Below are 26072 nucleotides of genomic sequence, written 5' to 3' on the forward strand. Positions count from 1 at the left end.
TTTAATTAGTTATATTTGTTTTATTGAGGGCACATCATTTAAATAAAAACCAAACACATGTTCTCATAGGGTTTGTTATCTAACAGTCTGCAGTCTAAAGGCACTGGATTCTACAGCAACAGTGCAGGGGGGGTACCTGTACTAACCCTACAAGCATTCTCCAAAACAACCTTTCCATTCAAAACAGCAGGAAAATAAGAATTCATGAAAAGGGTAACTTCAGGGGTTAACTCATCAACCCTGTCCCCCCTCCGAAAAGAATCTGATTTTAAACCAACGCGTAACCCTCACTTCCACACAGTTCTGGAAAGCGTTATAGACTCACATTGTTACTGTACATATCTTATTATCATTGATATTATTATTAATAGAACAATTAGTGTGAATACATACTGTGTCCACCAAGCCCTGAATCGGCACTGCTGATTGGCTGGCCAAGAGGCTGACGGTTTTGCTCAGGAGAATCCCTGGCGCCTCATTGGCCCGACTCCAGGAAGGGGGAGTGACTAGGAGGAGCTGTACTGCCGCGGGATTGGGCCAGCTCCCTCGCGTCGACAGATCGATTGATCAGGACTGCTGCTCGCTCACTCCTCCTCCACCGCCTCCCTCTTCAGCTCTCCAGCCTTCTGATTGGCCAGCCGCAGGACCGGGCTGTGCAGAGTCACTGCCTGCTCGGCCAAAGAGAGGGGCTCCTGCTGGGGGGCGTTCCCCGAGGTGAGATCAGCCTTTTAAAAGAAAACAAAATACGTGAAACAGATTTTTTATTGTGAATGAGAGACAGACTCCAAGAATCTCATTATCATGCTCGGTGCACAGAAAGTTTCTGTTGTGACCAACTTTTTTGGGCTGCAGGGTAACGTACAAGCTGACTCACTCTGTCGTGGAACTCCGCCCCCTCGATGTCATCACTGTTTGATTGGCAGCTCGGGCTGTGCACGTCTATTCCATGGCTCTCCAGGATAGCAGCTTCTGTAGACCAAAAAAAAACAGACTGGATCACGTGACGCTCAAAGAAGGGCAGTCTGGAGTGTCTCAACCTGCAGTGCCGGGGGGAGACTGCAGGGGGCAGCGTACCTATATTGGCCCTCCTCTTCATCTCTTTCCTCCGGTTTGCAAACCAGTTGTAGACCTTCAGAGCTGTGACCTTCTCGAATTCTGACAGCCGGGAGCCTGCGAGACAAAAGCTAGCTAGTGAAAAACAAATGGAAACAGGAGTGCTTCACAGCACCCTGGACCCTGTGCCCACACTGAGCTGCAGGAAGCCTGTTTCGATGAGGAAACGACAGCTCTACTGGTATTCCTCAAAGCTGTACAACCTAGCTTCTCTGAGGTGATTGTAGCTACTGAAAACAAAATGGAAGCCCTCCCTGTTTTGCACAGAGAGAGAGTGGGGACTGACCGGCTACACAGAGAGACTGGGGCACTGACCGGCTACACAGAGAGACTGGGGCACTGACCGGCTGCACAGAGAGACTGGGACACTGACCGGCTGCACAGAGAGACTGGGGCACTGACCGGCTACACAGAGAGACTGGGGCACTGACCGGCTGCACAGAGAGACTGGGGCACTGACCGGCTGCACAGAGAGACTGGGGCACTGACCGGCTGCACAGAGAGACTGGGACACTGACACAGAGAGACTGGGACACTGACCGGCTGCACAGAGAGACTGGGGACCGGCTGCACAGAGAGACTGGGGCACTGACCGGCTGCACAGAGAGACTGGGGCACTGACCGGCTGCACAGAGAGACTGGGGCACTGACCGGCTGCACAGAGAGACTGGGGCACTGACCGGCTACACAGAGAGACTGGGGCACTGACCGGCTGCACAGAGAGACTGGGGCACTGACCGGCTGCACAGAGAGACTGGGCTGCACAGAGAGACACTGACCGGCTGCACAGAGAGACTGGGGCACTGACCGGCTGCACAGAGAGACTGGGGCACTGACCGGCTGCACAGAGAGACTGGGGCACTGACCGGCTGCACAGAGAGACTGGGGCACTGACCGGCTGCACAGAGAGACTGGGGCACTGACCGGCTGCACAGAGAGACTGGGGCACTGACCGGCTGCACAGAGAGACTGGGGCACTGACCGGCTGCACAGAGAGACTGGGGCACTGACCGGCTGCACAGAGAGACTGGGGCACTGACCGGCTGCACAGAGAGACTGGGGCACTGACCGGCTGCACAGAGAGACTGGGGCACTGACCGGCTGCACAGAGAGACTGGGGCACTGACCGGCCGCACAGAGAGACTGGGGCACTGACCGGCTGCACAGAGAGACTGGGGCACTGACCGGCCGCACAGAGAGACTGGGGCACTGACCGGCTGGTTTCTGAATAACGGCGTTGCAGGCTCCAGCGATCTCCTCTCTCTTGGACTCTTCGGGATACTGGTTCTCCTGGAAGAAGCTATGATTGGAAACAATGAAGACAGACCTTCAGCTGAGCCTGATAAAGCGCAGTGAGTTAGCAACGCTGTTACTGGAGCTCTGACTGCAGGGCAGGGCTGTCTGATTGCAGAGCACGTCAGGAATGTCAATCCCACTTTTATTCAACCCTTTAAACTTACAAATTAGAAATAATCACCCTAACTTATTAACCTGCATCACCCTAAACACGCCGTGGTGTCACATGCAGTAATACTCAAACTGAAGAACTTTTTCACTGTCTTCAACACTAAATAATGATAAACAGAGCCCCTCCCACCTCTCCATGACGGACAGGCACTCCTTCCTCCAGGTGAAACGGCTCCCACGACGCAGCCTCAAAGCCCCACCCCCGGACACGCCCCCTCCCGGGCTCGCGCGCCACTCCGGCTCCTCCTTCACAGGGTCACACAGGGGCCGCAGAGACAGCGTGGCCCCTGAGAGACAGCGAGGGAGACAGGTAAACAGGGCAGCCTCACACTGGCCCTGGATGATTGTGTGTGTGTGTGTGTGTCTACAATACTGTCTGTGTGCAGCCCTGAAAGAAGGGCGATCGTTGCAAACTAAAAAAACACTACAACACATGCAATATGCTATTTCACTGAAGTCTGTACACAGTAATACACACAGCTAAGAGATACCTGCTCTGGGATCCCTATTGCAAAGCGCCCTGCCTGTTGCACAGCAGTTTTACCCATTCCAGGTTTTACTACAAGCTTGATTAACCCCAGTGTAAGAAGCTCAGGTGTGTCTCAATAAACTCGTAGTAGAAGCAGGATGAGACTGCGACGTCCTGGGAGTGTTCCTTCCATCCCAGGGGTGACAGTGTACCCCCCTCCCCCCGGCTGGGGCTCTCACCTGGGCTGCTGCGCTCCAGCAGGTACCAGCGGTAGAAGGCTCTCTTTTTGGGGTCGCTCATCTCCAGCCCCTGCTGCAGCAGCCACTGTGAGATGTAGCTCTGACTGATCCCTGCAATGGGATTGATTGGAAAGTTTTGGGAGTTGGTGGGGTGGGCATAGACCAAAGAGCGTGTTTAAATAATTCAGAATGAATGCAGTGACCCTGATACCTGTGACCTGCCCCACGATGGCTTGAGAAATCCTCCGGTTATTTAAAAAGACTTTGATTTCCTCCTTCACCACACTGCTGTCTCTCCTGAGAGAGAGGGAGAGAGAGAGAATATTAGCAGACTGCACAGTCGCAGTGCAATAGGAGACACACACACACTGGGGTTTCATAAGAACACTGACAAAACACTGCTCTGCTTGACTCGGTCTCTTCTAGTTTCAGTAACACTGATGAACGCTGCTCTGCTGCTCTTCTAGTTTCAATTGATGAAGGCACTAGAGCCCAAACGCTGCTCTGCTTGACTCGGTCTCTTCTAGTTTCAGTAACACTGATGAAGGCACTAGAGCTGAAACGCTGCTCTGCTTGACTCAGTCTCTTCTAGTTTCAGTAACACTGATGAAGGCACTAGAGCTGAAACGCTGCTCTGCTTGACTCAGTCTCTTCTAGTTTCAGTAACACTGATGAAGGCACTAGAGCTGAAACGCTGCTCTGCTTGACTCAGTCTCTTCTAGTTTCAGTAACACTGATGAAGGCACTAGAGCTGAAACGCTGCTCTGCTTGACTCAGTCTCTTCTAGTTTCAGTAACACTGATGAAGGCACTAGAGCTGAAACGCTGCTCTGCTTGACTCAGTCTCTTCTAGTTTCAGTAACACTTGAAGGCACTAGTTTCTGCTTGAGTAACACTGATGAAGGCACTAGAGCTGAAACGCTGCTCTGCTTGACTCAGTTTAGTTTCAGTAACACTGATGAAGGCACTAGAGCTGAAACGCTGCTCTGCTTGACTCAGTCTCTTCTAGTTTCAGTAACACTGATGAAGGCACTAGAGCTGAAACGCTGCTCTGCTTGACTCAGTCTCTTCTAGTTTCAGTAACACTGATGAAGGCACTAGAGCCCAAACGCTGCTCTGCTTGACTCAGTCTCTTCTAGTTTCAGTAACACTGATGAAGGCACTAGAGCTGAAACGCTGCTCTGCTTGACTCACTAGAGCTGAAACGCTGCTCTGCTTGACTCAGTTTCAGTAACACTGATGAAGGCACTAGAGCTGAAACGCTGCTCTGCTTGACTCAGTCTCTTCTAGTTTCAGTAACACTGATGAAGGCACTAGAGCTGAAACGCTGCTCTGCTTGACTCGGTCTCTTCTAGTTTCAGTAACACTGATGAAGGCACTAGAGCTGAAACGCTGCTCTGCTTGACTCAGTCTCTTCTAGTTTCAGTAACACTGATGAAGGCACTAGAGCTGAAACGCTGCTCTGCTTGACTCAGTCTCTTCTCAGTTTCAGTAACACTGATGAAGGCACTAGAGCTGAAACGCTGCTCTGCTTGACTCTTGCGTTGCTTTGCCTGCTCTACAGGTCCCCCTGTGGTCGTTGGCTGCACTGCTAGTAAATGAATTACCTCATGTACTCCTCCACTCGCTCCTCTACATCCCACTCCTCCAGGTCGTAGCTGAATGACTGACCCTGGGGGGGCGGGGAGGCCTCGTTGCTAGGCGACGGGGAGAGGGAGGGGGCGAGGCTGGCGGGGGTGAGAAGGGAGGAGGATGAAGAGGCGGGGGGCGTGGCCGGCATGTTGCCGTGGTTCCCGCAGCACTGGGTCGGTTGCCGTGGAAGCGCGTGGCTCTGCTCCTGGTCCAGTCGCTCCAGGGAGTCGAGCGCGTGCAGGATCTGGGGTTTGGACATGCCGGAGAGACGCAGTCGCTGCAACAGGGCGATCTGCTCGATGGTGTAGCGAGGCTCTTCCACGCAGCACTGCATACCAGCATCTGAGAGGAGAGAGAGGGGAGGCACAGAGCAAACACTGCTGGGAATTTACCCTGTAAAACACTCCTCTCAGAGCGGCTTCCACAGACCCTGATCAGCGCTAATCTCACACTGCTCGAGCCCAAGAGCAGAGCTAATCAGGGTCTGGGAGACTAGCCTCTAAAGTAACACTGGATCGTCCAGGAGTAGAGGTGTGTGAAACCAGCAACAAGAAAGGTCGTCTGAGATTAGTGCTAACCACAGTTTAGAAAACCAGCTGTTTATGTCTTTGTCTGTGTGAATGTCTTGCAGATCAAGTCTTTGATGATGTCACAGCTGCCCTGGTGATGTCACAGCTGCCCTGATGATGTCACAGCACACTGACCTGGGGGGTTGAGGTGTAACTGGAAGGCTTGAGAAGCGGGTAGGCTCGGAGCTGCTGCTGTTTTTCTCATAAAGGGACGCTCTGAAACAAACAGGAGGCTGTTAAGATAACCAATCTGTTCAATGACTATTCATTGATTTTACTGTGTGTAAAATATATTGATGTCCATTAGTTAAAGCAATACAATAATACACATAGAGATACTAATGATGCATTTGTTAAAATAATAATAATAATAATAATAATAATAATAATAATAATAATAATAATATGTGACGTTGATGGTTATTTGTAGTCTTCTTGGCCTGGCCTCACTTGTAAAAGCTATATTTTTAATCTCAAGTGAATGTCAAACACGTTTCATAAGAGTCCTCTCTCACACGCTCTCTCTCTCTCAATCGGCCCGTCTCCCAGCATCGCGGCTCCTGGTCGCGCTGAGAGGCCAGGTGCAGACACACCGACCCATGGCGTCATCGATCGGATCTGATCCATCCTACAGCCGGGACAAGCTTCCCTCAACGCGATGTGTTATTAATAGCAGCTCGGCTCGGACTGCCCCGGCCCGGAATTCGTGTGCAGTATCACCAGCACATCACATGCAAACTGGAAGAACGCAGACTACGCCGCGATGCAGTTTGCAATCAGATCTGTCTTATTATGAGTTACAGAGCAGACAGATGTTGCTTGGAAATGCATGCATTAATAACAGTGCAATGAAGTAAATCTGTGTTTGGACAATCATTTCAGAATATAACAGCACAGAAATGCATGCGCACCGTCTGCTTGCAAAGCCAAGGATTTGAAACAAGTATTTGGAAATACACAGGGTCATGATTTGTGCAGGACAAACACGCAAGCACACACACACACGCAAACGCAACACACAGGACGGGTGACTTCTCTCCGTACTGCACCTCCCGGATGATACCGCCGGCGGACTGATGATGGGCTGTGCAGCGCAGACAGCCCGCTCTGTGTTTCCCCTTGTCGATTTCAGCCGTGCTCGGCTCGCAGATCGCAGCCTGGGTCGCTCCCGGGACGCGGATAAACAGCAGTAGTATTACTGTTGTCGTTGCTGTTGTGAATATTGCGGTTGTCTGGTGTTATCGCGGTTGCAGCGGCTGATCATTGCGATTGGAGGCGGGCAGTCACATTGTCTCAGAGCGAGTCGGTGAGCTTGCTTCTCTCTGACCTCTCACCTCCTCCACTGTCTCGGCAGGAAGAGCTCCGCTCGGAGGACAGCGTGGGGAGGAACGGGCGATGCATTGCGCTGAAGCGGTGGAGACGCGCTGCGCCGCTAATGCACAGAGCGCAGGGCTCCGCAGAGACACTCCAGACTGGCACAGCGCAGGATCGCTACAACTGCGAGGAACCAGTGCGATTAACAACTCTGTCAAATAGTGACGCCGCTTACACATTTAGAATCTCCTGGCTATTTCAAGTTTGCAACAACAACCACACGACTACTACGAATGCAACGAATAATAATAATAATAATAATAATAATAATAATAATGAGATCGTTGGGCAGTATGTCTTATCCCACAAACATCTTTTCATTTACTTTAAAAAAAAAATGAAGTGTGTGTTTTGTAAAGCAAATTTAAAAAGGAACTGCGTGCACAGCATGTATTGATACAGAATATTAAACAGCTGTCCGCAGCGGATGTGTTTAGCTTTATCGTCTGCCTAAAAGCTAAGCTATTGTATTTACAGCTCTAGTTATTTACCGATTCGGACACAAATGACATATTTTCTTGCAGTATTAGGTTGAAAACACAGTGTGAGTAGAGGGGTGCATGTTCCTATCACAAACTCATGAATACAGCACCTAGAAAGCGACACAAGGTCTTGCACTGAGCCTGATACATTACTCGATATAAAAGTGCATTAGAACATCTTATTAAAGGAGTCGAGATATGTAGATTAACCTTTATGTTAGTTGTTTGTGTTCTGAAATTGTATTTAATGTAAAATATGGTAGCGAGGCTGGGAATAATGCAGTCCTGTTTGTTGTAATGTTTAGTGCAGGTGATAGTCTATCTTAGCTGCTGATTTCAATGCCCTGTCTTGAACAGTGAGGGTTTTGTAGCAGTTTGATATAAAGACCCTGCTGCGCTGTAACAGAATTGTGGCTGTTGGTGAATTTGGGGCGTGGTTATAAATGTGTTGATCAAACAGATTTGGCAGAGTTGTGCAATGCTATCACCTATTCTCCATCTGTAGGGGTCTAGACCTTGCCAAAAATCATAATGACCCCCCCCGGCTCATGGATTAGGGACGCTGTCCGCTTCCCCTCTGTCGCTGTCGAGTCACCGGACCGGTCTCGTTAGCTCGCTGAGGTACTGACACACCTGCCGCTGAAGAAAGCCAGCGCTGTTTCATTGAGCAGCGAAGTGTCGCTCAGCGCACGGTCCTGCACCGCCTACAACAAAACACGATTCAAATGCACGCTTTGCATGGACCGGGGGGACCCCGTCAAGTTATCAGGAGGTAAGTGAAGGGAAAGGGGTTCACTGCTATCTGTCCATTCCGCCGGGGCAGTGTTTCTATACTGATAAATACAAGCACTCCGCTACACGCGTTCTGCGGTGTGGAAGCGAAGCGGGTGTGGCGGAGTTGCTGTTTTTCGTGCTTGTGTATCAGTGTGTGTGTGTGTGTGTGTGTGTGTATCAGTGTGTGTGTGTGTGTGTGTGTGTGTGTGTGTGTGTGTGTGTGTGTGTGTGTGTGTGTGTGTGTGTGTGTGTGTGTGTGTGTGTGTGTGTGTGTGTGTGTGTGTGTGTGTGTGTGTGTGTGTGTGTGTGTGTGTGTGTGTGTGTGTGTGTGTATCAGTGTGTGTGTGTGTGTGTGTGTGTGTGTGTGTGTGTGTGTGTGTGTGTGTGTGTGTGTGTGTGTGTGTGTGTGTGTGTGTGTGTGTGTGTGTGTGTGTGTGTGTGTGTGTGTGTGTGTGTGTGTGTGTGTGTGTGTGTGTGTGTGTGTGTGTGTGTGTGTGTGTGTGTGTGTGTGTGTGTGTATCAGTGTGTGTGTGTGTGTGTGTGTGTGTGTGTGTGTGTGTGTGTGTGTGTGTGTGTGTGTGTGTGTATCAGTGTGTGTGTGTGTGTTTGTGTACACTGGGGCTCAGGTGCGTTACTGTACATCTTTTTAAACCACTGATTCGTGTCATGAACCCGAGCAGTGTGTGTTTGTAACCCCGCGTTTCCCTAGTTTACCACACCTGTCTGTAGTTCATCGTGATGGTACCGCGGTTTACTCCGCTTTTACTGTGCCCGGGCCCCGTCCACACCCCGCCGTGTACTTCGAAGCAGCACCCGGGCGACTCATTAAAACAGTCACTCAGGTAAATGTGGCGTTTATTTTCATATTGACAGAATAATAACAGTTTGACACTGGTGGATTATAATGTACAGCTTGCAACTACTACCCTGACAACAACATTATTATTATTATTAGTATTATTATTATTATTATTATTAGTATTAGTATTATTATTATTATTATTATTATTATTATTATTATTATTATTTATTAGTATTAGTATTAGTAGTATTATTATGATTATTATTAGATGTTTTTGCTTTACTCCTCTGTGCTTTATTACACTTGCTGTGCTCTTAGTGGAAATTTTTATAAAGGTTAGCTTACCATGGTTTGTTTTATTAATATGCTTTCCCGTACCTCTCTTTACAATGCTTGCCCATGCTTTCACTCTGCTTTGCCCATGCTTTCTCTCTGCTTTGCCCATGCTTTCACTGTGCTTTGCCCATGCTTGCCTATGCTTTCACTGTGCTTTGCCCATGCTTGCCCATGCTTTCACTGTGCTTTGCCCATGCTTGCCCATGCTTTCACTGTGCTTTGCCCATGCTTGCCCATGCTTTCACTGTGCTTTGCCCATGCTTGCCCATGCTTTCACTGTGCTTTGCCCATGCTTGCCCATGCCCTGTGCTTTGCCCATTTGCCCATGCTTTCACTGTGCTTTGCCCATGCTTTCACTGTGCTTTGCCCATGCTTGCCCATGCTTTCACTGTGCTTTGCCCATGCTTGCCCATGCTTTCACTGTGCTTTGCCCATGCTTTCACTGTGCTTTGCCCATGCTTGCCCATGCTTTGCCCATGCTTTGCTTTCACTGTGCTTTGCCCATGCTTTCACTGTGCTTTGCCCATGCTTTCACTGTGCTTTGCCCATGCTTGCCCATGCTTTCACTGTGCTTTGCCCATGCTTGCCCATGCTTTCACTGTGCTTTGCCCATGCTTGCCCATGCTTTCACTGTGCTTTGCCCATGCTTTCACTTTCACTGTGCTTTGCCCATGCTTTGCCCATGCTTTCACTGTGCTTTGCCCATGCTTTGCCCATGCTTTCACTGTGCTTTGCCCATGCTTGCCCATGCTTTCACTGTGCTTTGCCCATGCTTGCCCATGCTTTCACTGTGCTTTGCCCATGCTTTCACTGTGCTTTGCCCATGCTTTCACCATGCTTTGCACTGTGCTTTGCCCATGCTTTCACTGTGCTTTGCCCATGCTTGCCCATGCTTTCACTGTGCTTTGCCCATGCTTGCCCATGCTTTCACTGTGCTTTGCCCATGCTTGCCCATGCTTTCACTGTGCTTTGCCCATGCTTTCACTGTGCTTTGCCCATGCTTTCACTGTGCTTTGCCCATGCTTTCACTGTGCTTTGCCCATGCTTTCACTGTGCTTTGCCCATGCTTGCCCATGCTTTCACTGTGCTTTGCCCATGCTTGCCCATGCTTTCACTGTGCTTTGCCCATGCTTTCACTGTGCTTTGCCCATGCTTGCCCATGCTTTCACTGTGCTTTGCCCATGCTTTCACTGTGCTTTGCCCATGCTTGCCCATGCTTTCACTGTGCTTTGCCCATGCTTTCACTGTGCTTTGCCCATGCTTGCCCATGCTTTCACTGTGCTTTGCCCATGCTTTCACTGTGCTTTGCCCATGCTTTCACTGTGCTTTGCCCATGCTTGCCCATGCTTTCACTGTGCTTTGCCCATGCTTTCACTGTGCTTTGCCCATGCTTTCACTGTGCTTTGCCCATGCTTTCACTGTGCTTTGCCCATGCTTTCACTGTGCTTTGCCCATGCTTGCCCATGCTTTCACTGTGCTTTGCCCATGCTTGCCCATGCTTTCACTGTGCTTTGCCCATGCTTTCACTGTGCTTTGCCCATGCTTGCTCATGCTTTCTACAATGTGAGATGTGGGATTTACACTTTTTCCACACACATGCTTTTCAGGGCCCTCGTACTCAGCACCTACACTGGCACCCGTTCTCTATCACACGAGGTTTATGCATGACACACCCCTCCTCCTCCTGAACCACAGAGGCAGGAAATGGCCCCACCTCCCCAGGATCTGGCTGCCCTGAGCTGGAGTGACCTTGGTGTTTAGTGTGGTGAGCAGGGAGCTCCCACGGCGATCGGAAACGATGCAGCCACTCCCCAGCGCACCAGTTCCTGTTTGTGGTGCTGTGTCATTCCCGCTGGCTGTGCCTTGCTTACCAAGACCAGGGCAGAGTCCAATAAAGGACTCCCACTGTGTAGCACTCTGAGCCAGTCCAGCTTTTATAATGTGACCCGAGACACATAGGAGCCGATGGAGAGCTGGGTTCTGCTAGAAGTGTTATCACTGGGCTCCTTCTCCTCTGTGCTCCTCTTATAAAAGCGTACCGTGGCAGAGTTGCAGTTTAGCCCCTATGCTTTTCCCTTGGTTACACTATGCATTTACCACAGTTTACTGCAATGTTTGTTTTTTTAAATGCTCAGCAATAATGGAAATGATTTATGGCAGCGTGTCTTTTTGTAGGAAGTTTTGAAACTCTTGTCACGTCAAGAATGCTCCAGTATGTATTTCTTATCTCTTTATTCTTCCTATATTGCTCGTTTCTACAGTACAGCTGCAGGTGTGGGTGTGTCTCGTACTGTAGGTGTGGGTGTGTCTCGTATGGACGCGTCAGTGGCAGCCGCACGCCTTCACCACCATGTTTCGGTGCTTCTTCAGGATCACGTTGTTGTTGTCATCATAGAACAGCACCGAGATCGGGCTCAGCTTGGTCGGGGCGCAGCACGCCTTCGGAACCTCGTCTGGCTTCAGCATGTGGACCTGCGGAGAGACACCCAGATGCACTGAGACACCCGGACACACTGAGACACAGACACACTGAGACACCCGGACACACTGAGACACAGACGCACTGAGACACCCTGAGACACACGGACACACTGAGACACCCTGAGACACCCGGACACACTAAGACACAGAGGCACTGAGACACTGATGAGACATTTAGATCATTAAAACAAACCCCACATTAGTCTCCTCTAACTCACACAGTGAGACTGAAACACGTGGCCAGACTGGCTGACACACACACACACACACACACACACACACACACACACACACACACACACACACACACACACACCCTGACAGAGCCACGTTCTCGCCGACACACACACACACGCTGACAGAGCCTTTTTCTCGCAGGCACACACACACACACACACACACACACACACCCTGACAGAGCCACGTTCTCGCCGACACACACACACACACGCTGACAGAGCCTTTTTCTCGCAGGCACACACACACACACACACACACACACACACACACACACACACACACACACACACACACACCCTGACAGAGCCACGTTCTCGCCGACACACACACACACGCTGACAGAGCCTTACGATTTGTCGCACACACACACACACACACCCTGACAGAGCCATGTTCTCGCAGGCACGCAGGCTGGGTCTCACTGGTTCCCAGTACGTACCACGAGCTGCATGATGGCGTGGTTGGTGGCGTTCATGCAAGATCCGAGTGGGTAGGAGCATTCCCCGTCACAGTAATACGCAGAGTACCCCTGGGGTGCGATTACCCAGTCCTGGGGAGGGAAAGCAGAGTGAGGTCATGCTGTACCTCTGAGTGAGCAACTCACAATACAGCTACAGCTCGCTCTCGCTAATCTGAGCCCTGGGAGTCAGAGCCCCGCTGCTCTTCTAATGAAATGCATGTCGACAGCAGCTGTGCGGACGGACAAATCCAAATCCAGGGCACTTCAGATATCACTGCGTGATCTGCAGGAGCGCTCTAGCTCTGTTGTGCAGCGCCTGCAGAGTTTTCGAAGTTATGTGTTAATATGCACAGCTGATCGGGAATGGATCAAACTGCTGTGCAATGGGAGTGTTTATTTTGTACCGTGCACGAGACAACACTTGGACCCAAACAAGATGAACTGGGACGCTCTGAAATCTGGAGTTTTGATTGGTTAAGAGGGGCTGTATGATTTACGAGAACCTGCCACTTCATTGAATCCACTGCTGTGTGTGACCGGTCTGCAGTGTGCGCTGCGCTGTGCTGTACTGTACCTTCCATCCCAGCTCATTGAAGCTGACGTACAGCTCGTGTCTCTTGCAAGCGTGCCTCCCATCACTGATGTGATTGTGATCTGAGAGAGAGAGAGAGAGAGAGAGAGAGAGAGAGAGAGAGCAGGTGTGTCAACACGGGATCAAAATAATAAATCATAAATTGAGCGTAATTTTTTTTTTTTAAATTAAGTTTTCTTGCTTTGAGGCACAAATATGGCCTCACATTTTTTTTGTTGTTGTTTTAAAGCTGCAGAATATAGAAATTCTTTACATAGAATGCAGACCCAGTATGTAGAAAGCATGGCAGTACTGCGCACGGCCTCTGGCCTCGGCCTTGGCTTAGTGTTGTTGCTGTAGTACCATTCCTAGTCCCCTAGATGTCACTGTTGTGTAATAGACACAGTCTCGCTCCTACTGTACGTTAAATGCAGGATTTTATTAACACGGTAGAAATCAAGAGCAAATGCCTCAGCATTGTTTTCCTGGGAGCAATAAAACAATAATAAATAAAGCTACAATTATTTTTCCAAGGGTTTCCTTCTTTGCGTGTTGGAATTGATTGACAGGGACAGTAATGGATGGTAGCTCTCCCCCAGTACTCACCGAGGAGCCCCGGCAGTTTGTTGGGGTGCGGCAGGTCGTATGTTCTGCCGCGGGGTTTCTTGCGGGTGTGGCGGATCCCTCGCGGCAGGCGGAGCGCCGGCTGGCTCTGTCGGAAGAACGTCACCATGAAGGGCTGCTTGGAGCGCGGGCCCCTCCTCCCCACCAGCCCCACCGAGCCCGGCTCCACGCTGTGCTCTGGAAGTCACAGCAAGGGAAGCAAGTAAGACTCCAGTTTCACAGCAGCTTCACCCGTTCCAGCTCTTCCCACAAGCAGCTCGAGCAGCCCCAGTGTGTGGGGAGCGAGCTCAGGCAGTAACATGCATTGATTAGTGATGCTTTTATCATGGGTAAACATTCCAAGAAACTGCAAGTCCAGCAGACAAGTTGTTTAGGTAAAACTAGAAGAGAGTCGAGCAGGCAAACCTTTTGGCTGGTAGTGGCTTATTTATGTAAAAACGAGAAGGAACTGAGAAGCAGACAGATGGTGTGTCTAGTGCCTTCATCAGTGTTATTATTGATCAAGAAAGTCAAGCAGGCTCTGTGCCCTCATCAGTGTCGCTGAAAGAAAGCGGGTGAAGCAGTGAGGCGTGGTCTGTGCTCTCGTCAGTGTCGCTGAAAGAAAGCGGGTGAAGCAGTGAGGCGTGGTCTGTGCCCTCGTCAGTGTCGCTGAAAGAAAGCGGGTGAAGCAGTGAGGCGTGGTCTGTGCCCTCGTCAGTGTCGCTGAAAGAAAGCGGGTGAAGCAGTGAGGCGTGGTCTGTGCCCTCGTCAGTGTCGCTGAAAGAAAGCGGGTGAAGCAGTGAGGCGTGGTCTGTGCCCTCGTCAGTGTCGCTGAAAGAAAGCGGGTGAAGCAGTGAGGCGTGGTCTGTGCCCTCGTCAGTGTCGCTGAAAGAAAGCGGGTGAAGCAGTGAGGCGTGGTCTGTGCCCTCGTCAGTGTCGCTGAAAGAAAGCGGGTGAAGCAGTGAGGCGTGGTCTGTGCTCTCGTCAGTGTCGCTGAAAGAAAGCGGGTGAAGCAGTGAGGCGTGGTCTGTGCCCTCGTCAGTGTCGCTGAAAGAAAGCGGGTGAAGCAGTGAGGCGTGGTCTGTGCCCTCGTCAGTGTCGCTGAAAGAAAGCGGGTGAAGCAGTGAGGCGTGGTCTGTGCCCTCGTCAGTGTTGCTGAAAGAAAGCGGGTGAAGCAGTGAGGCGTGGTCTGTGCCCTCGTCAGTGTTGCTGAAAGAAAGCGGGTGAAGCAGTGAGGCGTGGTCTGTGCCCTCGTCAGTGTTGCTGAAAGAAAGCGAGTGAAGCAGTCAGCACTCTGTCTCTCTCCCCGAGCCGTGTCTCTGCTCCTGGGGCTCTTACCCTCGTCAGCCTCCACGTACAGCCGCAGTCCGAGGTTGCTGCGAGGGTTCAGCAGCCAGCGGTTACTGGCCGTCGTCACGTCAAACACCAGCCACCCTTCGTCCCGAGCACGTACCGGCTGCAGATCCAACAGGAGCAGGTCCGACTCCCTGAGAGACGGGGGGGACAGGGACGTTAAACACCCCCACACCCCTCAGCCCCCTTCGATCCCTTAACCCCTCACCCAATGAAAATCTATTTGCAGTTTTTGAGAGAATCTTCTTGACAATTTAAGTTTGAAATCTGTCTGAGTCCCCCCGAAACAGTTTACCTGTTGGTAGGACCCCTGCTGCCCCCTCTCCCGTACCGGTTGGTATGCTCCTTGACGATCTCGTAGACGCTGATGTGCAGGGTCCTGTTGCCGCGGTGACCGTAGCTGTGCGCCTTGTAGATGCGGAACTCCGCGGCAGTGACGGCCTCGCCCTGGGGGATGGGGGTCAGGTCGAAGCGGAACTCCTTCCAGTAGGGGCGGGGGTGCAGGGGGTCACGCTCTTGCTCAACTGGGGAGAGGAGAGGGGAGAGAGGGCCACAGGGAGTCAGGGACGGGACATAGCGAGGCGGTCTCTGTTATTGGCCAGAACCAGAGCCTGTGAAACCGACCTTGTGTAAAGTGGTGTATGCAGCTATAATCGGGTCTGTGAAACCAGTCTTGTGTATGGTACTGTAGTCAGCTATAATGTGGGTCCCGTAGTGTCCAGGGGGGGTCTGATCAGGGAGATGCAGCCCCCCGCCCTGCTCCAGCACACAGCACTGCCTGCCTGGGGCAGTTGATTAAGAACCAGCCTCGTCCTTCTCTTGAAGGTCTTCTATTTAGAAGTTTACAGAAACCCTCTCTGCTAATTGCACGGTCTGGGGGTTATTTTTAGACAGGCAGCAGCACAGTGTTTATCTCTCTTTCAGCAGTAGTAGGTTCTGGGCAGCCTCTAATTGAGTCCACATGTGCTCCCCACCTCCCTCCCTGTCATTGAGCAGCTTTGAGGTCTGGCCGTCCTCTCCCTCAGCCTCACGCGGTCTCCGTGCTTCCATTTCTATTTCTATCAGGAGAGACGCAGCAGAGCCAAGGGGGAGTCTGACTTTTAAACCAAGCGCAAAGTTTGACTTCTAAAAAAAATAAAAAAGAATGTGGTTGGTTTGATGTTTTTCTGGTAGTCCAGGCTCTTTGAGAATATCCTCTCCTCCAGGCTGTGGTTCTACGAGGGTTGGCATAGCGTGTAATTATGTGTTGAACATGACTGTTGTGTATAATGTTGGAACAGGTGTTGGCACAAAGAGGGTTTGTCTGCTCCGTAACTATTAAACTATCAAACCCAACAGTGTTGCACAGAGCAGCAGTTAAAGCCACTTCATGAGATCAATGACGAGGCTTGTCCGGGAAGCTGGTACGCTGCTTTCTGATTTGCGGATGAACGGTGTGAATGTTTTCTGTAAACGACTGCGGTACAGAAGTGGGCAGCTCGGCTCAGTGCAGCTGGATGACAGAACGGATTGAGATCAGAGAGGAAGAGGAGCTAACCAGGGTCAGACAGAGAGAGAGAGAGAGAGAGAGAGAGAGAGAGAGAGAGAGAGAGAGACTGCGTTTGAGGGTTAGGAGGGGTGGTGTGAGTCATGGCAAGACCACAGCGACTCAGAAAAGTCATGACTGTCGAGAGCACAGTAGTTATAATGGAGAGCTGTCTAACCACGTGGGGGAGAGCAGGAGAGCTAGGATAGGGAGAGAAGGGAAGAGGGAGAGAGGGAATGGGGAGAGAAGGAAAGAGGCAGTAGGACAGAGAGGGGGTGGGGAGAGGGGATGGGGAGGGAAAGCTAGTGAAAGATGTAGAGAGGGTGAGTGGGGGGGCGAGTGAAAGAGGGAAGGGAAGAAAGAGGGATAGAGATGATCTCTTTAACCCTTTCCTGCACAGCCACCTCTTCAGGGTACACAACTCTCTCCTACTCTTTTTTGGGGACGTACGGGAGACGCAAATGCATGCCAGCCTCGTGTGGGCGTGCCGTTCCACCCCCATAAAAAAGCAATGGGAAAAATATTTAAAACATTTTCAATGAAAAAAAAAGTTTGAATCAATTTTCAGTATTGCATGCATGAAAGGGTTAATGCGAGTTTAGTGTTTTTATTTTCATTACCACTGTGCAAACCCTTCCCTTCATGTTTCATGCGTCAGAGCAGGAAATGCCCCCCACCCCCCGGGTCTGTTTGAGGCTGATCTCTGCAGTGTTTACCAGCTTTTATCACAGGAAATAGCACATCAGGAGGGATGGGCTCCAAGCGCAGTTATCTACATGGGAACTGAGATCTCTATCTGTGTCAGGCTGCAATGTCTGGGTGTGGTGTCTCTGGCCTGTACAGCAGTCCACATGTATCTCTGTCTGTCTGTCTGGGTCACATAAACAGTGAAAGGTAAAGCTGGGAGGAAGGAATTCTGGCCCAGTTTATGTTAACGGAGTCGCTACTGAGTTTGTTACATAGAAATGGTTTTTAATGTCTGTTTGTGAGTGTCCAGTGTCTGAACACAGAGTCAGCTCCCAGCAGCCCAGCCCTGCAGTTCTCTTGTCTGTTTGTGAGTGTCCAGTGTCTGAACAGAGTCAGCTCCCAGCAGCCCAGCCCTGCAGTTCTCTTGTCTGTTTGTGAGTGTCCAGTGTCTGAACACAGAGTCAGCTCCCAGCAGCCCAGCCCTGCAGTTCTCTTGTCTGTTTGTGAGTGTCCAGTGTCTGAACACAGAGTCAGCTCCCAGCAGCCCAGCCCTGCAGTTCTCTTGTCTGTTTGTGAGTGTCCAGTGTCTGAACACAGAGTCAGCTCCCAGCAGCCCAGCCCTGCAGTTCTCTTGTCTGTTTGTGAGTGTCCAGTGTCTGAACACAGAGTCAGCTCCCAGCAGCCCAGCCCTGCAGTTCTCTTGTCTGTTTGTGAGTGTCCAGTGTCTGAACACAGAGTCAGCTCCCAGCAGCCCAGCCCTGCAGTTCTCTTGTCTGTTTGTGAGTGTCCAGTGTCTGAACACAGAGTCAGCTCCCAGCAGCCCAGCCCTGCAGTTCTCTTGTCTGTTTGTGAGTGTCCAGTGTCTGAACACAGAGTCAGCTCCCAGCAGCCCAGCCCTGCAGTTCTCTTGTCTGTTTGTGAGTGTCCAGTGGCTGCCTCTGACCCAGCTGAGAGAGTATTTCTCAGCTGGGTGGTTTAAACGTTTGCAAGGCTTGGTGTCAGATCTCCAGTGTAGCTGCTGCTAGCAGGATCCTGTAGGGATGGGACCTGTCATTCTGATGAGGCTATGGTAAGGAACGAGGCTGTGGTTGGGATAATACACTTCAATAATACAGCGTGTTTGGTATTGTCTGAGGAGGATGGGATTTACTGCTAGGGGTTGCCCTGGCTGTCAACAGTAAGCAGATTCAACTCGTTTTCAGCAGGTGGGAGGAGCGCTTCTAGGGTTTTTTTTTTTGCTTGTCATGTTGTAAAATGTGAAATGGTGGGTTTCTTCAAATACTCTGTGAGCAGATGTGATCTGCGTGCTGTTTTGGAAGCTTGTAAGTTTGCCATGTGGATTTCTTATTGACGTGGTAGGGTTGTGGTGGTGTGCTGTCCCTGTGTGAGTATGTCTGTGTGTGCTGACGACTCCGCAGGGAATCCAGAAGCAATCACAGCTTTAATAAGAAGCTGCAGCAACGAGGAGGATGGGGCGGAGAAACTAAATCAAGCCCAGCGTTTTGTTTCTCTGAAAATTAACTTAATGGGAGAGGAGATGTGAGGAGACCTCCCAGAGTCCTGCTACTATCCAGGGTGAACACTGCTGAGTGTGTAAAGCCAGGGGAACACGAAGACACTCTCTCAGGAACAGCGGCTTGAAACCTGCTTCCAGGAGTCCACCGGGAGACCTAGCCTGAGGCATCTTTGCCGTATCAAACCCCAAGTCTCCCCCGGTGTGCCGTGCAGCATCCTGGAACCTAGTCTCCAGAAACCAAGTCCCAAACCACAGAGTGGCTTGTGTCCCTTCAGCTTTACACACACACACACAGAGACACATGCACACACACACGCGCACATACACACGCACACGCACACACACTGACATACTAATAACGACTTGCAAAATAATAATAATAATAATAATAATAATAATAATAATAATAAATAATAATAATAATAATAATAATAATAATAATAATAATAATAATAATAATAATAATAATAATAATAATAATAATAATAATAATAATAATAATAATAATAATAATAATAATAATAATACTAATAATAATACTAATAATAATGACTACAATGACTGATAAAACAATACTAGTGAATGCTGCTGGCATTGCTAACGCCGATGATGGTAATCCCAGTAATAATAGCACAGCAGTCGCTGTGTGCCTGGCTCACCCACGTTGACGAAGCTCATGACCGTGTCGGCCTCGCTCACCACGTCCCCGAGGGGGGGTATCTGCGTGCTCATAGTGGTCTGCACTGCCCAGGACACCCCCGCCCCGTCCCGCTCCTGGGGGGCCACGGCATGGTACAGGTCCAGCATGAAGAGCGGGGCGGAGGAGGGGGGCCGCACAGGCAGGTGGGGGCGGGGGCGGCCGGGGAGCCCCAGGATGGAGAGGATCTCCCGCTGCATCTCCCTCTTCTCTCTGCTGCTCAGGCGACGGTTGATGAAGCTGGAGTGCAGGCTGTTACTCAGGAAGCTGCCCTCGCAGGTGTCCCACAGGGAGCTGAGCGCACACAGGAGCACGAGGGAGAGGGGCAGGGAGACGCGGGCCCCTTCACGGCTCCTCCCGCTCTCCTGTCTGCCGGCGCAGTGGAAGCTAGTAGCCCTGCTCAGAGCCATCAAGAAGATGTAAGAGCAGCACGCGGGCGCGTGCACAGTACGGGCGCTCGGAGGCTGCTGTTGGTTGCTCCTTAGAAGGGAGGTTCTGTAGTGTATGTTATATTAAAGTAAATATAAGGCTTTTTTTTTTTTTGTTTGTGAGTTTCCTTTCCACCCACTCACACACACAGACAGCCCATTCACGGGCTCTCTGAACAGGGTGTTCTCTCTCTCTCTTGCTGCTCTCTCGCTCCCTCTCTCTCCCTCTCTCCCTCCCTCCCTCTCCTACAGTTTGATTGAAAAAAAAACGGTACAGCGCTTGAACTTGAAGCAACAACAGCGCAGGGAGAAACAAATTAAAAACAGAAAGAAATTAAAAAGTTGTACAAATGAAGTAAGTGATCAAGCTGCTGTTTTAAAGTCTTCAAAATCTTTTTTTTTTTTAGCATATTAAAGTACTTTAAAAAAAAAATTAAACAAAAACAATTGTTTTCAGTAATTTGAGCAAGCAAAGCATCTTATAATATAAATAAAGTATATTTGGAGCTATTTAAAATTCTGATTTATATCTATAACTTGTTTTAAAAACTCTTCTTCTTTTCTTCGAGGTTTCAGTAGATGATATTCAGCCAGTAGCTTCTCTGTTTTTGAAGGTTTCAATGGAAGTTCCTGCTGTACAGTTTCTTTCGTTTCTTTGCTGTGGGTCCAGGTGCAGCGGTCACTGGTGAGTCCCTGAGCTGGTTTGAAGAATGAGGAGCTGCAGCATTCTCTCTCTCTCTCTCTCTCTCTCTCTCTCTCTCTCTCTCTCTCTCTCTCTCTCTCTCTCTCTCTCTCTCTCTCTCTCTCTCTCTCTCTCTCTCTCTCTCTCTCTCTCTCTCTCTCTCTCTCTCTCTCTCTCTCTCTCTCTCTCTCTCTCTCTCTCTCTCTCTCTTATGAATGCTGTTGTGGTTTCCCCTCCAGGGTTTATATTCACAACCACTGCTAGACACTGCTACAGCATACAATACAGCATGCAGTGAAAACAGGCTCTTGGTAAATCAGCTTCGCGAGAACTGCAAAGGACTGTTTTATGGGGGGAGGTGTGTGACACTGTCCAAACACACTGTTGACGACACACATGTGCAGTGTTGTCGAACAGGCACACGTAAACGCACCGCTGTGACAGTGTGTGTGTGATGTGTTTGTTGTGGGTGTGTGTTTGCCCCCCACACACACACTATTCACACACACTATCACACACCCAAACACACCACTATGGTGTGTGTGTGTGATAGTGATGTGCACAAACACACAGTATGCACACACGGAGGTACAGTGTGTTGTGATAGTGTGTGCACAAACACGTGTGGACATGCGTGCGGGTGTGTGTGATACACACACACTATACACACACACACTATCACACACGCACGTGTGTGCACACACGTACGACGCCACCAAAACACACAGGAAGTATCACACACGTGTGGTGCACTATTGATTCAAACATTGTGCGAACGCCGCATTACCATGTTGCGCCACGTTCACAACTAAATAAGACAAAGTTTCTTCAGTACGTTTCAGTATTTCTAAATGCAGCTCTATTGTGGTGTTTATTGTTTCAGTATTTCTAAGCGCAGCTCCATTGTGTTTATTCTGTTTCAGTATTTCTAAGCGCAGCTCCATTGTGTTTATTCTGTTTCAGTATTTCTAAGCGCAGCTCTATTGTGGTGTTTTCTTCCCAGCTTGTCTCCAGGTACACATCACCCTGTGTAATAATGTGTTTCAGGCTGGCTGCTATCTCTGCTGGTAGAGTGCGGGACTCTGGTGTTGCTGTTTTCTTCTCCTTTCCTCAAAGCGCTGTTCCGTGCAGATTTCCCCAGTCTGCCCCTCTCTCTCGCTCTCTGGTTTTTGCGTTTATCGTCATCCTCGCTCCAGTGTATTTTTAACAGAATTTAAGAATCTGTTTTGTTGAGCAAAGGCATTTTTTTGAGAACTCCACCCTTTCCTGACACCCCCTCTGTGGAAGCGCTGGGCCAGTCCCGGGCTGGGAGAGGAGCCAGGGTCACCCACTCACGCTGGCTCAGTCTTATTCCCTCTTCCCATCTGCCCAAGATCCTAACCACTAGGGACGTCGTTTCACAACAACACTGAATGTTTACTGACTATTCTTCAATAGTTTTAAACTCTGCCATTGTGCAACAAGATCCACGATCCAGCAGTGTGTGCTCTCTGAAAAGGGAAGTTCATCTCATATACAAGCTCAGACTGTCACAAGGAGACAGGTGGCGCAGCATGCTGGTACTGTGCTGGTCCTACTTGTGGGACTGGCTTCAAATACAAGTGGCTTCATTTTCAAAGACTTCAAAGGTGTCTTAATTTACTTTAAAGTCAATGAAACAAGCAAGTTGTGAGATGGCACAGGGGGCTAATTCACTAGTATGCTGTGCTGTGCTTGCTGGAGTCCTGGATTCAAATCCAGCTCATTTCTTCCTTTATTTTCAAAAAATGGGTTCATTGACCTTATAGTCAGCATGCAGCACAGCTTTCCTGTGGGAGCTGGTGGTGCAGTGGGCTAACCCCATGGCCTCCTCTCCCTGAAGATGATGGTTCAAATCTGGGTGCTGGAGGTGAGATCCTGAAGGTAAGTAACAATGTTGATTGTGTTTCCACAGATAGAGGAGAAGCTGGAGACCTGGGCTGTGGAGGGAGGAGAGGAAGACAAAGAGGAGGTAGGAGAGGATAGTAAGGGGGGGGTCTGGCCCCCCCACCTGGGAGGAGAGTGGAAGGAGGCTGTGTTGCTGCCTGAGAGAAACTGAACTTTTAATAAGGAGTTTTTTTTGTTCATTTAAGATACTATTTAAATATTTTTGAGACAAACTTAATAAATATCTTAACGAGGCAACCTTTAGATGATTAAAAATGTTAGTTTCCCTCAAGCAGCAACACAGCCACCTTCCATTCTCCTCCCAGGTGGGGGGGGCCAGACCCCCCCCTTACTATCCTCTCCTACCTCCTCTTTGTCTTCCTCTCCTCCCTCCACAGCCCAGGTCTCCAGCTTCTCCTCCATCTATGGAAACACAATCAACATTGCTACTTACCTTCAGGATCTCACCTCCAGCACCCAGATTTGAACCATCATCTTCAGGGAGAGGAGGCCATGGGGTTAGCCCACTGCACCACCAGCTCCCGCAGGAAAGCTGTGCTGCATGCTGACTATAAGGTCAATGAACCCATTTTTTGAAAATAAAGGAAGAAATGAGCTGGATTTGAACCCAGGACTCCAGGGAGCACACTAGTGAATTAGCCCCCTGTGCCATCTCACAGCTTGCTTGATTCTTATCTATATAGTCAAAGTATATAATTCATTGTCTATACAAGAAATGAACAACATATTTGAAAATGAAGGCACTCACCTGGATTTGAACCCCGGACTCCAGGGAGCACAGCATAGTATGCTAGTGAACTAGCCCACTGTGCCATCTCACTTCCATGGTAGAGATTACTTTTCATTTATTATAAAGTTAACCAATTCTTTGAAAAAAAAAAAAACTGAACCCAGTAGTCCAAGAAGAACATCACAGCCTCCCAGTGAATTAGCCCCCCCTTGCCATCTCTCTGCCACGGAGAAGACTCCTTTATCATTGTCTATATAGGACGTGATCCAGTTCTTGAAAATAAAGGATCTTTTCATTGAGTAATAAGGTAAATCAACAAAGTCTTTGGAAATAAAGGAAGGGACTCACCTGGGTTTGAACCCGGTCCCCCAAGCCTGGCCAGCACAGCATGCTAGTGAAAGGTGCCCAGAGTTTAAAGAAATTGCAGGTCTGGCCTTCGTGCTAGTTCAGCAACAGAACCTGTGCTTGTAACATTTCTTGGTCCCTGTTATAAAAACTTGGATTCTGGTCAGAGACGCATTTTGTCTGGTGCCTTCATCTGTGTTGTTATTAACATACAAGCTTGAATAAAACCCAGTCAAGCACACACACTTTCCGGGAGTTTATTAATTGCGTTTATTTGTGTATTTTCACAGAGTTTGTTTGGCAGAACCTGCTCTGGATTCAGGTGGCCAAGTCTACCCCAGGATGGACCCCCTGCCAGCTCCTGTTTCAGGTAAGTGACAGCGTTACGGAGATGAAGCTACGATGGAAAACACAATACACCTGGTGCCTTCATCAGTGCTACTGAGCCCAGAGGAAAGAGAGGCAAGCAGACAGCGGTTTGGGCTGTAGTGCCTTCATCAGTGCGAGAGATTGATTTGTTCGAGAAGTTGCCCTGCACAAAAAGGCTTTGAAGCAGATTTACCTGTGGCGGGGGGGGGTTGGGTTGGGTTGTTGACCTGGACAATGCAAATGAACCAAATTAAAACTATGGCCGTGTATTTCGGGGGCAAGGTGCCCATTTTCCACATAACAACAAGATGGTTTATGCGAGTAGCTGCTGTTACTTGAAGTTTATGTCCATTGCAAATGAAAGATCTCTACAGAGGTGCTTTATGCTCACCACTGAAGTGTAGAGACAAGCTGCCAGAGATGTAACCCAGGCTGGACCTCCCCAAGTATCTTCAGAGGAGCAAGAGCCAGCAGCGTGGAGCGACGCATTGCAAAGAGCAAGAGGCTTTTAGTGTGCGTGCAAAACAGAAAGAAGAACAAAATAAAACAAACAAATAAGCACACCACTCCGTCCAGTTACTGCAAGCAATATTTTAATACAAAATGCGAGCTTTAACCCTAACTCCAAGCCTCCATACCCAGTTTCGATTTAAACAGTTCATTGGTATTGGTGTCCTCAGTTAATAACAGATTCGAATCACACAGCTCTGTGGTCAAGCCACACCTGCAACTGATCCTTCTGCCCCCCATAACAAGAAAACACACTTCAGAACAGCCATCCAGTCCGGCTGTGCTATTGAGAACGAACCCCGTCATCAAATTCGCCAGAGGGGGTTATAGTGCTAGGGCGGGGTACCCCAGTCTGCCGCGCCCCCCTCAGATCATTTCTGAGCAGCCAGGCACCCCAATAATGCTCATTACAGTACGTTTTTCTGAAGTGTTCTTCAGTCTGTAACAAAAATCAACCTCCCGTTCACTACGGGTAAACAGAGAGAGAGAAAATCTTAGAATCGTAGAAAACAAGAAGAATCTGTAAGAGAGAATACTTCAAATAAATAGGAACTGGAGCTTACATTGAACAAAGCAGCTCTGTGTAACAAAATACCTCCAGGAAGGGGTTAATAATTTAAACAGAACTGCTTGAACTAATCAACACGCACACGCACACTGTGTGGGTAAGAGTTGTTTTTTCTCTGCGATTTGTCCTTGCAGCAGGGTCACTGGGTAGAGTACTCAGGATATTAAATCGTTTTGAGTTCTTGGTATGGTATGACATCACGGGGTGTGTGTATGACATCATGGTGTATGTGTGACATCACTGCAAGTCTTACTGCTTTTGCTGCTCCAATTCAGTAACACGGTGGGGGGGGTGCAGAAAAACATCAAGGGTTAAATGATCATGTTTACAGTGACATCATCGAAAAAAGAGAGGTAACATTTAACAGGGAACAGTTCAGCACTTTAGAGCAGAGTTCAAAGTCCTTTTAATTATTATTATTCCTTCTTAAATAAAAACAATACTAGACTTCCAGTGGACTCAGCCTGTGCAAAGTCTCCTCACCTCTCCTCTTCGATGGAGACACACGCGAACACACTACAGGGGTCCTGCCATGTGTGTGCAGTCCCCAGGGCACGGATCCTTAAATACCTGCTATATTATTCAGATATATAACGTGTGTTCAATTAAAAAGAAACACAGGCAGGCAAGTCAGTGAGCAGCGCTGTCCTTGTGACTGCTGCGTGACTCACAGACACACACACAGGTTCTGTCTCCAGTAATACCTGTGAATAAGCCCTCCTCCTGGGTTTGTACTCTGTCTTCCTGTATTCGCACGTGCGTTTCTGTTTTTTTGTACAGCAGTGGAAAGAGAGGAGGAGGAGGGAAGGTGCGAGACCCCACGAGGGAAGCCGACAGAAGCACTTGCTTTACTTATCTACAGAAATATTCACAAGGAGACAAAAATAATAATAATAATAATAATAATAATAATAATAATAATAATGAATAAAGAAACAAGTAAGGCAGCATCTACATTGATCACAATTATCAATATTCTTGTTCTCTTTAAAGTAACACAGAGTCCACATTGGGATAAATCAGTAGCAGGTTTCGGAGTTTGCTTTTGTCTTGAGTCAGCGTTTGTAATACAGCAGAGCGAGGCGCAGGCTCAGTCCTGTCTAGTCCTCGGCTTCCTTCACTGGG

The 26072-nt window shown here is 49.3% G+C and overlaps 2 protein-coding genes across 3 annotated transcripts; both read right to left on the reverse strand.

Annotated features, from left to right (window-relative positions):
* On the reverse strand, positions 1–7066 carry zgc:91944 (uncharacterized protein LOC436941 homolog). The gene is made up of 10 exons (XM_041234065.1): positions 6538–7066; positions 5624–5704; positions 4895–5261; positions 3500–3585; positions 3289–3399; positions 2711–2867; positions 2328–2413; positions 1075–1170; positions 875–969; positions 1–725 (listed from the first exon to the last, which is right to left on the reverse strand). Exons 2-10 carry the CDS (start codon positions 5691–5693, stop codon positions 585–587), a joined length of 1209 nt encoding a protein of 402 aa, XP_041089999.1. The 5' UTR covers positions 5694–5704; positions 6538–7066; the 3' UTR covers positions 1–584.
* Positions 7067–11471: 4405 nt separating this feature from the next.
* Positions 11472–20252, reverse strand: bmp8a (bone morphogenetic protein 8a). Of its 2 annotated transcripts, none has more exons than XM_041234162.1 (7): positions 19352–20252; positions 15260–15488; positions 14950–15098; positions 13615–13809; positions 13012–13091; positions 12417–12527; positions 11472–11728 (listed from the first exon to the last, which is right to left on the reverse strand). In XM_041234162.1, exons 1-7 carry the CDS (start codon positions 19797–19799, stop codon positions 11579–11581), a joined length of 1362 nt encoding a protein of 453 aa, XP_041090096.1. In that variant the 5' UTR covers positions 19800–20252; the 3' UTR covers positions 11472–11578. The 2 variants fall into 2 exon arrangements, with proteins under 2 accessions (XP_041090096.1, XP_041090097.1); XM_041234163.1 differs by having other exon boundaries at positions 15296–15488; positions 19352–20250.
* Between the last annotated feature and the right edge of the window lie 5820 nt (positions 20253–26072).

This window comes from Polyodon spathula, chromosome 32 (assembly GCF_017654505.1).
Source record: "Polyodon spathula isolate WHYD16114869_AA chromosome 32, ASM1765450v1, whole genome shotgun sequence".
Taxonomy (NCBI): domain Eukaryota; kingdom Metazoa; phylum Chordata; class Actinopteri; order Acipenseriformes; family Polyodontidae; genus Polyodon; species Polyodon spathula.